Source organism: Saimiri boliviensis, chromosome 10 (genome assembly GCF_048565385.1).
Source record: "Saimiri boliviensis isolate mSaiBol1 chromosome 10, mSaiBol1.pri, whole genome shotgun sequence".
In the NCBI taxonomy this organism is placed as follows: domain Eukaryota; kingdom Metazoa; phylum Chordata; class Mammalia; order Primates; family Cebidae; genus Saimiri; species Saimiri boliviensis.
This window is the reverse complement of record NC_133458.1, coordinates 40,059,552-40,072,289: the sequence shown is the minus strand read 5'-3', so window position 1 is coordinate 40,072,289 and position 12,738 is coordinate 40,059,552. Positions and strand designations below refer to the sequence as shown.

Below are 12,738 nucleotides of genomic sequence, written 5' to 3'. Positions count from 1 at the left end.
CATTAAAATGCAGTACAGATCATTTTTGCTTTCTTGGTGAAAACCCAAAATAGAACTGACTAAAATTCTAAATGGTATATTGCCTTTTTTGGAAACAGCTAAAATTTTTAAAGCTCAACTAAATGCATTACTAAATATCCTGTATGTATACTGCTTGCTGTCAGGAATTCAATTTAGCCAGTTTTATAGGTGGTGTTTGTATAAGTCGTTAGGAGTGTTAAAAATACCTCAAAATTATAAAAGTGTTCAAAGGCATTTGATTCTGTTTATTAACGTTACCACATTTTTAAAACCTTGCTTGTGGTAGTGATCAAGACTTTAGTTTAAATGCTTCCCAACAGCTCCTTACCTCAATAGGAAGCAGATGGGGGCAGAAAGGAAATAAAGAAATGAAGATATTTATGTAATCATAATAGACTCCAATGAACGAATGGCATGCAGTCACCCATAACGTACTCTATCCTTGCCTTTTTAAAATTGTTATTTCTATTTTACCTTTTAATAGTATTCTTAACTGTTTTAGAAACAATATGTTTTGAAGACACATTAAAATTTTATTTTTTCAATTAGCATACAGTAAGTACTTTTTTAAGGTGATTTTTAGCTCATATATAAATCAATGTAACCACTACCAAAATCTAAATATACTAATATGGTTCCATTAACCCCAAAACTCCCTGGTCGTCCCCCCCCACCACCACTTATCTCTGTTTGTAGTCACATTCTTTCCCTTCCCCACACCTCAGCCTCAGGCAACCATCCATCTGTTCTTCATTGTTCTAATATTGTTTGAGAATGTCATATACAGGGAATTCTGTAGAATTGCTATATAACCTTTTGAGATTGGCTTATTTCATTCAGCGTAAATGCTTTTGAGGTTCATTCCAGTTGTCTCACATATTAGTGGTTTGTTCCTTTTTATTGCTGAGTGATACTTCATTGCATAATGTACCACGGTTTATTTGTTCACCCATTTACGGACATTTAGGTGGTAGATTGTTTCAAGTTTTGTTCAGTTATGAGTAAGTTTTTATGTGAACTTAAGTTTGAGTTTCTGAAAGGTAGATACCTGGGAGTGGGATTGCTGTGTCATATTGTGTGTGCTTGGTTAGTTTTATAAGAAATGGCCAGACTGTTTTCCATACCGGTTGAATGATTTTGCATTTCTGCAGAAACGTATGAGAGCTCCAGTTGTTCTGCATTCTCACCAGCATTGGGTGTTACGTTCTTTTTATTTTAGCTATACTATTAGGCATGTCATAATTTCAGTATTCATTTCTCTACTGACTAATGATACTGAGCATCTTTTTGTGCACTTATTTGCCTTACATATATTCTCTTTGGTGAAGTGTCTATTCTAAAGTCTTTTGCTGTTTTACTGTTGGAGTCTTGAGGGTACTTTATATATTCTGAATAAAATTTTTTTGTTGTGTATGTAATTTGATAATATTTTCTCCAGTTTGTAGCTTGTCTTTTGATTTTCTTAACAGAAGTCTTTCACAGAGCAGGTTTTACATTTTGATTAAGTCCAGTTTATCAGTTTTGTGTGTTTTTTTTAAATGGATCATGGTTTTGGTTTCATGTCTGCATGTGGACAAAACAGAGATTCAAACTATGTTTTTTTTTCTGTTCTCTCAGCACAACATTAACACAGAAGCCTTCTGTGAACAAGTGTTCGGTGGGGCAGGGGTTTCGAACCATAAATTAAGCAACCAGTTCTACAGTGGACACCAGCTGGGTGTCATCTAATTTAACTCCAATGCCATCTACCTGGAGCTACCTGGAGATAGTCAGATCCCACAGGTAGAGGGCTCAGTCTCCAGGACTGCTCCTTCCCCCACTTCAGACACGGGTCACATGTCCAGGCATTTGGAACTGCTAACTGACCAGCTATAGATCCAGATTCTCACAACCCTCTTTTCTTATTTAATAATTTGCTAGAGTGGCTTACAGAACTCAGGGAAACACTTACTTATATTTACCAGTTTATTATAAAGAATATTAAAAGGTTACAGATGAAGAGATACATAGGATGAGGTATGGGGCAGGGGAGCAGAGCTTCCATGCTCTCCCCAAGCGCACTACCCTCCAGGGACCTCCATGTGTTCCGCTGTTCTGAAGCTCTCCAAACCCTTTTTATGGGTTTTTATGGAGGCTTTATTACATAGACATAATTGATTAAACCATTGGTGATTGATAATCAGCATAACGTTTCAGCTCTTCTCCCCTCCCTGGAGTGGAGGTTAGGAGGTGGATCAAAAGTCCCAGCCCTCTAATCTTGCCTCCCCCCACCCTGAAGCTGTCAGTCAACATTAGTTTGGAACACTAAGAAGTTTGAAGCAGAACCTATGACTGTTGTCAGATAATAGACAGATAACAAAAAGACGATAAGATGATAACAAAAATAATATTTAAATTAGTGCTTACCAAGTACTTGAGGTAATTTACTCTTCCCAAGAATTCTGTGAGCTAGTTACTATTTTATTGCACTTTTTAGGTGAGGTAGTTGAAGCAGAGGAGGTCAGGTAGCTGTCAGTCTGATTCTAGAACGTAAAGTTCTATTAATTACAAAATGCTCCTTCTCAAGTTCATAACTACAAAAATTCCTTTTGTCTTAAATCTTTCGAAGGCCTTGTCATACATGTGACCTCTAACTAGGAACATCTTAATTCTAGCCATCTATATACCTTTTTTTTCATGTTTCTCTCCTCTTAAAACTCTGTGTACTTAGATGCATGTAAATGCACATATAACACCTATACTGTTGTACCTGAGCAAGTCAAGGAATGTGCCACACTCTGAGGTTGAATTATGAATCCTTTATTGAGCCAGCGACTGAGAGTGGCTAACTCCCAAAATTCTCTTGGCCCCCAAAGAAAAAGTTAGGTGGTCTTTTATACACGAGTTTTAACGGGGAGGGGGATCTTAGCTGAAACAAAGTTTTCACAAAAGCAGAGTAAGCAAAAAAGTTAAAAGAAAAACTGATACATAAGAAATGAAACATTACCAGGTGCAGGGGGTAAAGCTGTCATGAAAGACATACAACTTACAGATAATGGGGCTCTGAGCACTCACTGCACCCACATTCCCAGGCTCTGCTGATACAGCTTCACTCAGCCTCTTATCAACAAACGCATTCCGGGGTGCTCAGTGTCAGCCCCCAGCTTCATGCTATGGTTACATACTCAATGGGGGGAAAATAACTAAAATGAAGAAGCCAAGATGAGTCTGTCTGGCTCAAGAAGCTAACCTAAAGCCTGAACAGCTTTTAGTTTGGGAAAGAGAGAGTTCGTTTTAGCTGGCAGAAAACAGATTATCACAATACAAACATACACAGCCATTTCCTTTTCTTTCCATTATTTTTGTTTCTACATCAAAGCAGTGATAGTGCCATCAACGTGGTAGATATAAAAATAAATCAAGGCTTTGTTTTTGCCAGGGATGATCCGTTGATACAGTGAATACTTGAATGTACATAAAAATCACCTGGAAGTGTTGTTTAAATGGTGTTTCCTGGGACCTGTACCCAGAGATTCTGATTCAGTCACTTGGTCTGGTGCCAGTGAATTTGCATTTTTGACAAGGTGCTGTTGAGGCTGCTTGCTTGAGGACTACACTTTCAGGGACACTACCTCAACTTATTCAGAGGTACCATGTATTGTGTGTCAGGCCTTCATGTGCTAGCCCGGACTCAGAAACTCTAAAGTCCTGCCTGCCTCAGCTGATCACCCCCCACCCTCTGCGTGCATTCGCCATTATCCATGCCATCTTATTATGATAATGCGAATACTCCTCACCCCACACTGCCATCTTAACTACTCTTAAGCCTTACCCCACCTGCCATTGTAACTGAACTTGTGGTAATGTATATTCCTTGCCCCTACCCCCACCACTATAACTGATTTTACTCCTTAACACCCCGTCCCCTCCCCCCAAAATTTGCCCCAACCTATAAAACCAACTCCTATCCAACGCCCTTTGCTAATGCCCTTTTCAGCCTTAGCCCACCTGCACCCAGGTGAATAAACAGCCATGTTGCTCACACAAAGCCTGTTTGGAAAATCTCTTCGTTAAATGTGTTTCATATTTGGTACTATTGAACGTTTTAATGGTGTGATTAGATGGCTTTTATACATAGGTAAGATGCTTTCACTAAAATATTACATTATGCACATCATGTAACCTCTCAGATACATTTTCATTAGTGATTAATCTCTATCAAAATAGGCTTTATTCTCTTAATATATACCTGTTAGCACACCTGTTGATATTTAATCTTCTACTTATCTTTGAACTAAGATTTCCTAAGATCTAGTCAGGTTTCATGTTAAAACTTTTAACTTAGACTTTTATTCTCTCCTTTTTCTCTGTGTGTGTGACTTTGTAGTCAAATATGTATATCATTGTTCTTCATTTTATATATACCTAAATGCATCTTGTTTTCACACACACAGAATTTTGTAATTGATTCTTCTTCACTTTAGATGAAATAAAATTGCTTATAAGAAATTGTTGGGAGGCTGAGGCGGGTGGATCACGAGGTTGAGAGATTGAGACCATCCTGGTCAACATGGTGAAACCCCGTCTCTACTAAAAATACAAAAAAAACTTGCTGGGCATGGTGGCACGTGCCTGTAATCCCAGCTACTTACGAGGCTGAGGCAGGAGAATTGCCTGAGCCCAGGAGGCGGAGGTTGCGCTGAGCTGAGATCGCGCCATTGCACTCCAGCCTGGGTAACAAGAGCGAAACTCCGTCTCAAAAAAAAAAAAAAAAGAAGAAGAAGAAATTGTTGGCCGGGCACAGTGGCTCACGCCTGTAATCCCAACACATCGGGAGGCTGAGATGGAAGGATCCCTTGAGCTCAGGAGTTCAAGACTAGCCTGGGTAACATAGTGAGATCACGTCTCTATCAAAAATACAAAAAATTAGCTGGGTGTGGTGGCACATGCCTGTAGTCCCCTACAGGTGGAGGCAGAAGGATGGCTTGAGTCTAGGAGGCAGGAGTTGCAGTGAGCCAAGATCACACCACTGCACTCCAGCCTGCTGACAGAGCAAGACCCTGCCTCCAAAAAATGAAATGAAATAAAATAAAATGGGCCAGGTGCAGTGGCTCACGCCTGTAATTCCAGCCCTTTGGGAGACTGAGGTAGGCGGATTATTTGAGGTTAGGAGTTCAAGACCAGCTTGGCCAACATGGTGAAACCTCATCTGTGCTAAAATTACAAAAAATTAGCTGGGCATGGTGGCATGATCATGTAATCCCAGCTACTTGGGAGGCTGAAGTGGGAGAATCCCTTGAACCCGGGAGGCAGAGGTTGCAGTGAGCCAAGATCATGCCACTGCACTCCAGCCTGAGTAACAGAGCGAGACTATGTCTCAAAAAAGGAAAAATTAAAATAAAATAAGTTGTTTATCTGCTAGCAGCCTTGAATCTTTAACTGTATTATATATTTTATATGCATTCAGCCTGTATGTTGTGATTATATTAAATTATTGAAACAGTAGTAATCTTAAGGTGATTGAGTGAACAGGTGTCACTATCCTTAAATTCTTAAGTCATTTTCCATAGAGCTTTGAATTAGTATAATTTTGCATGTTTTTGCTTATTTTAGCAGAAGCCTATAATATGGAACATTTATATCTTTCTTTATGTTTTAGGTGCGTATAGCAGCAAAATTCATCATTCATGCCCCTCCTGGAGAATTTAATGAGGTTTTTAACGGTGAGTGTTTGATAACACTAGGCTTAATATATCAAGTCCTCCTTTTTAAAGAAAACCAAAATAATCAAAATAAGCTAAGGAGAATATGCAGAAAAATCCATGTTTTTTGAATTACAATGAAAATTTATTAGTCTGGATATTGTAATGGCTAGAATATAATGTATTTATTTATATATGATAATTCTATTAGCAAATTAACCCTTTTAAAGACTAAAATTTTATTCATACCACTGACTAGAATATGTCCTTATTCTGGGAAAGAGTGTTTTTGGTAAATTGTTTTACTTAAGTAAAACTATAAGCACATACAGTAGATATTTCTTCAATAGAACCCTTAAATAGTTTAAAAAGACAGCAGTCCAGGTGTGGTAGCTCACTCCTGTAATACCAGCACTTTGGGAAGACGAGGCAGGCAGATGACTTGAGGCCAGGAGTTTGAGACCAGCCTGGGCAGCATGGTGAAACCTTCTCTCTACCAAAAATATTTATATTGTATATAGATATAAGCCAGGTGTGTGACATGCACCTGTAGTCCCAGCTACTTGAGAGGCAGAGGTGGGAAGATCACAGGAGCCCAGGAGGTTGCAGAGAGCTGAGATCACACCATTGCACTCCAGCCTGAGCAACAGAACAAGACCCTGTCTCCAGCCTGGGCAACAGAGTGAGACCCTGTCTCAGAGCAAAGACAACAAATGTTTCATCATGACCATATATTTTTTTGGAATTGTGAAAAGAATTTTTGTATTTCTTTTGAAGAAAAGCCTACGAGATCAGTATGAATAGCCAAAAGAAAAAGGGGAAAAACATTTTCATCCTGCATAAGCACTTGTAAAAACAATTTGTTATTTAAATTATGTCTTGTAAATCACTTCACAGTATGCCTTTCTTTAAACTTCACTGGCAGACATTTTTTATAATTATTCACCCATAGATCTGAAATTTAAACTGCCATAAAGTTCTCCTGGTTGCCATAGACTATAACAGTAGCTGCACTTCAGCAGTAAGAACAGCATCCTTGAAAGAAAAATGGCCTGTAGTGAAGTCTTTATGAAACTTCTTAAGTAGTTAGAAGAATACATTATTTTTGAGTACTCTCTATAAATGTATTGTTGTTTCTTCTTCTTAAATATTTGAACTTTACCATGTCTTAAAAGTGAATTAACACAGAGCTCTTCAGCTTCATTTTTTAAAATATTCTACTACAGAATAAACTAGTTAAATGTTTTTTAAGAATTTTAATTTCTTTTGTTCTTAGTATAAGATCTAGGGCTGGGCACTGTAGCTCACTCCTGTAATCCCCACACTTTGGGAGGATGAGGCAGGAGGATTGTTTGAGGCCAAGTGTTTGTGACCAGCCTGGGCAACATAGTGAGACCCCCATCTCTAGCAAACAAAAAAAATGTATAATGGAATCTCACCTCAGGAAAGATTAGTTTTGAAAGGCAAAAGGTCAGGCAAAAGTTGTATATAGTTAAAATTACCCTTGAAATCCCTGAAGTCATCCACAACTACAGTAGTATATGATTTTAGTGCATACAGTTACATATGGCAGTTCTTGTGCATTTTAAAATTTAACCACTGACCTGTACTTAGAAGGCAGAATGGAAAATTGACATTGTAAAAAAAAAATCTGGAAATCTGTTTAATGTAACTACAAAACCCCATGTAGTGAACTGGGGAGTTGGAGAGAATTCAGAAGTATTACTGCTTCCTGTGAGGTTTAACTTCTCTTTTAATATTCAGCCTCTGTAACCTACATATGCATTAATACATTTCATGGTTGGGAATTAAAGAAGGTAGTGTCTTCCTCCTTAGGGTCAAAAAGTGACAGGTAGCCGGGCGCGGTGGCTCAAGCCTGTAATCCCAGCACTTTGGGAGGCTGAGGCGGGTGGATCACGAGGTCAAGAGATCGAGACCATCCTGGTCAATATGGTGAAACCCCGTCTCTACTAAAAATACAAAAAATTAGCTGGGCATGGTGGCACATGCCTGTAATCCGAGCTACTCAGGAGGCTGAGGCAGGAGAATTGCCTGAACCCAGGAGGCGGAGGTTGCGGTGAGCCGAGATCGCGCCATTGCACTCCAGCCTGGGTAACAAGAGCGAAACTCAGTCTCAAAAAAAAAAAAAAAAAAAAAAAGTGACAGGTAACTTAAATTGATAATGGTGAGACTACACTAAAGTCAGTAGCCTCTAAACTGTACAATTCACAGAGCCAAGAACAAATTAGAATTTTGAGAAAAGTTTTCCACATACTCTTCTTACCTTGAGTTAAATACCCTGCGTGTTTAATCAGGAAAGTTCTAAAAGAATGTATGCATCCTAGAAATTGCTTTCCTAAGTCTCATTTGAAATTGACATTGAATTAATATATTCTCTGTTGAGTTCTAGTAAATTTGGGCATTTAAGATGAGCTTATTAAATAGGCCTGGGTAGAGGGTAAGTTGTGGCATAGAAGTGGGGGATATAAAATTTATTTGTTTATAGAAGCTTGAATAGGATCTATCTATAGAATTTTAAGTGAAAGAATATTTAAGAGTTAGGAAGAAGGCCATAGATATTTGCACGGTGGCTCTTGCCTATAATGCCAGCACTTTGGGAAGACAAGGCCGGTGGATCACTTAAGGTCAGGAGTTCGAGACCAGCCTGGCCAACATGGTGAAACCCTGTCTCTACTTAAAAAAAAAAAAATACAAAAATTAGCCCGCGTGGTGGTGCATGCCTGTAATCCCAGCTACTCAGGAGGCTGAGGCGGAATTACTCAGACTCAGGAGGCAGAGGTTGCAGTGAGCTGAGATCGCATCACTGCACTTCAGCTGGAGCAACAGAGTAAGACTCTTGTCTCAAAAAAAAAAAAAAAAAAAGATTAGAAAAGAATTAAATATTTGAAGAGAAATATCTTGTGAATGTGATTATTTTCTATTTTTATTGAAAACCACAGTGTCTGTCAGAATGATTCCAAGAAGCACCACAAAATTTTAAATTACAAAGTTAATAAAACCTTAATGGTTAGATGGTTCCCAAATGCTGTTTCCTAGGCTATGTTAGAATTATTAAAACATGGGTCTTCATTTTCAAACATGTAGTCATAGATCTGGACTAGGGCTCTGAAATCTGTATTCCTTAAGCTTATCCTCTACCCTGTGGTTTATGTGTTACCTGGCTTGGAACCACAGCTTGATTCTTCTTTAAGAATAATATTTTATTTCATTAAATTATCCTCTTTTTATTTCTTCTATTCTTCTTACGATAAAAGCATGGATTTATTATTTTTTTCCAGAATAGAGCTAACTGATCAAATAGATCTTGCTTTTCAGTCATTTACCTATTTGGAACTAGAATAGACATACTGTCCATGCAATACCACTATTCATTATTATGTTTAAAATATTGATGATAAAAGAATCATATGTATCAAATAGAACTTCCCACTTTGTGGGATAAAAATAGTAATTATAAATTTACGTTTTTTAGGCAGAAGCATCCATTGTTTAAAATCAATCAATTTCAAAATTAAAATAGTATTATTTCAGTGGTTAGCAAAACAATACTGTTGCCGAAAAGAGATGAGGTACGTGAATAGGCAGTGGGTTTTTTTTTCTTTTAAAGTGGCTTTGTTGTAAAAATGATTCCTAGTCATTCTAAACTTTCCTAAGTACAAAAAAGAATCTAAACACCCCATTGTTCAAATGAATTACTTCAAACGTCTCTCCACTGGCAAGTATATTTAACAATACATAAATATGATGGTACTATACATACGAAATTTTTCCCTTCCTGGTTATATTACACATGTATTTCCATGTTGATAAATATAAGTGTACATTATTTTTCATGGCTGCCTAGTTTCACACTCTATATAAGAACTGTAGTCTTTTTACATTTAACCAGTTTCTTAATGGGTAATATTTAGGTTATGTTATTTTCATCTAATGAAAAATTAGGGTACATTTTATTATTTACTTTATAATTGCAACTAAGTAAAATAGCCAGGTGCTTAGGAAAAATACTGAAAGGAAATACACTAAGACTAGAAAAGAATTTGGCTTTTTTGGTGAGAGCTGTATGTGACTTTTTTTCTTTTATGTTTTACAAAGTGCTTGGATTTTTTTCAATAAAAATAAGAATAATCCTAAATCTTTTCTGCAGACTTTAATATACCATATTTCCAGTGTAGCTTATCTTCCCTTTAGTTCCTTGGAGAAAATACTATATACAGCAGGGGCGTCCGATCTTTTGGACACTTGGGAAGAAGAAGAAATGTCTTGGGCCACACATAAAATACACTAACACTAATAATAGCAGATGAGCTTAAAAAAAAAAATCTCATAATGTCGTAAGAAAGTTTACAGATTCATGTTGGACAACATTCAAAGCCCTCCTGGACAGTCTGCCTGTATTGACTATTAAGGGTATAAAGGAGTATGTATTTCTATTTCATTCTCCTTCTTATTTCCTGACCAAAACCTTTAAAAAAATTTTTTAATATTATGTGTGTGGTGGTTATTTTGGTCATCAGAGTGTTATTTTGATCTTGCTTGTATTTGGGGTGGGAGGTGTTAATCACCAAAACAATCAGCATTCATTACATTCTTGAAACATTTAAAAATAATAATGTAGAAAACATGATTGTTTTGCAGATGTTCGGTTACTGCTTAATAATGACAATCTTCTCAGGGAAGGAGCAGCCCAGTAAGTATTATTTATTATACTAACCTAACTAAAATGACATAGGAGAATGAGAGATGTTTTAAAAGTTTGTTTTTTTGTTTTTTGTTTTGAGACGATGTCTCACTCTGTCACCCAGGCTAGAGTGCGGTGGCACAATCTCAGCTCACTGCAACCTCTGCCTCCTGGGTTAAAGTGATTCTTCTGCCTCAGCCTCCTGAGTAGCTGGGACTACAGTCACGCACCACCATGCCTGGCTAATTTTTGTATTTTTAGTAGAGACAGGGTTTCACCATATTGGCTAGGCTGATCTCGAACTCCTGACTTTGTGATCCGCCCGCCTCGGCCTCCCAAAGTTCTGGGAATACAGGCATGAGCTACAGTGCCTGGCCTAAAAGTGTTTTTAATATATCTGACATAGGTATTATATATCTGACATAGATATTTGCACATCAAGTTCAAATGTATATGATTACATATATATGCACACACACATACATATATATCTATTCTACTAAGCTAGAAGAAAAATATCTTTTTATCACAGAAGGACTTAGAGGTACAACTATGGCATGAAATTATTCATTGTATCTCTAACAGTGGCTTACACACTCACTTAATATTACATTTTGACATTTGCAAAGTTGGAAAAAATTATTTTGAAATTGTGGTTGCTACCATTTTTATGTAGATTTTGCGTTTTCTTATATGTTTGACCCTAATAGCTTTTGAGACCTTTTAAATTTGGAGAGTTATTTACTCATAAATGCCTAACATAGTACCCGACACATACCTGCTCACTGACTTTTTGAGTGATTTAAAGAACTAGGCAATTTTGAATTTTAATAACATTGTCTTTGGACCAGTGACCCCAGTCGTGACTTTTCGCAGCTGTCCTGGAATTTCAGAGAAATAATTTATTCTCTCCCTACTTCTCCTCCCAAAATAAGGTCTGGAGACTGAGAGCCTTACAATTCTCCACTCATTTGAAAATGATGAAATAATGTATTCTTTCTTACAAAGAATGTTTAGTATCCATCCAGTCAGCTACTTTTCATCCTAGTCTAATACCCAATATGTAAAATCCTGACTGAGAAAATTTCTCTGACTTTATTGTTAGAACATTTGAAGGCTTTAAAAAAATCAATAATATGACCTTTATGAAGGACTCCTAGATGAATACCTTTTCCACTGTACTGTGTAATTGTCACCATTTAACTTGTTTTGAGCCTTTAAGATAAAATTCTACCTATTTCATATTCTTTATCTCCTTTTCAGATTTCTAATTCTTCCTCTGTCTCCTCCTCCCAAGTTAGAGGTGGATGGCATTTTATATTTAAGGCTTTTGTTCCAGCCTGGGACCAAATTACTATTTAAATATTTAAACTTACTTAAATATGACCTTACTGGAAAATGAATCCAAAATTCTAAGTGATTTAGTTTAGAATATACTTTTGGGGCTGGGCATGGTGGCTCATACCTGTAATCCCAGCACTTTGGGAGGCTGAGGCAGGCAAATCACGAGGTCAAGAGATCAAGACCATCCTTGCCAACATGGTGAAACCGCATCTCTACGAAAAATACAAAAATTAGCTGGGCACAGTGGTGCGTACCTGTAGTCCCAGCTACTAGGGAGGCTGAGGCAGGAGAATCACTTAAACCAGGGAGACAGAAGTTGCAGTGAGCCAAGATAACGCCACTGCACTCCAGCATGGCAACAGAGTGAGACTCTGTCTCAAAAAAAAAATACTTTTGGGATAAATCATTTAAGAATTAATAATGCCCTGGCTGTATTGAGTTTATTCTTAGAAAAATTACAGTTTTCATGAATTAGGAAAATCAGAAGTGAATAGCTTCTTTTTTCTTTCTGACTCTTATGCACTTCTGTATTCACTTCCATCTTTTTTGAACATACAGTGTCAAGAATTTGCCAGCTAACAATTTATCTCTGCTTTGCTATGTCTGCATTTTCTCATCAATAATTCTTTGTTCAACCAAGCTTTTTTTTCTAGAGGAGACTCAGGAGCTAATACCTGAAAATTCAGTGGACACCTGGCTATCCAGAATAATCTGGAATGTTTCCAGTAGATTAAGTTTAGAGGTAGATTTCTGAGTTTTGAAATACTCAATATCTTTTGTGTTAAGTGACAGTGATTTCCCAGATGATAGATTTTTAATTTTAAAATAGAATTTTTAGATAATACTTTATAGTGTTGAGAATTTTTTCTACACATATATATGGTAATGTGTTATTCTTTACTCTTAGGAAAGAGAGTAGCTTTATTCTTGGATCCATCTCGTCACCATTTCCTAGCTCACACTCTGTGGTTTTTAACCTTAGCAACTGCC

At 37.2% G+C, this 12,738-nt stretch overlaps 1 protein-coding gene across 1 annotated transcript in view; it reads left to right on the top strand.

Annotated features, from left to right (window-relative positions):
• Positions 1–12,738, top strand: part of CAPZA2 (capping actin protein of muscle Z-line subunit alpha 2) — a 54,641-nt gene that overhangs the window by 21,638 nt on the left and 20,265 nt on the right. Inside the window, exons 2-3 of the mRNA XM_039472674.2 lie at positions 5,660–5,723; positions 10,362–10,413. Of these exons, the coding sequence (XP_039328608.1) occupies positions 5,660–5,723; positions 10,362–10,413 (116 nt within the window). The remainder of the gene's footprint in view (positions 1–5,659; positions 5,724–10,361; positions 10,414–12,738) is intronic.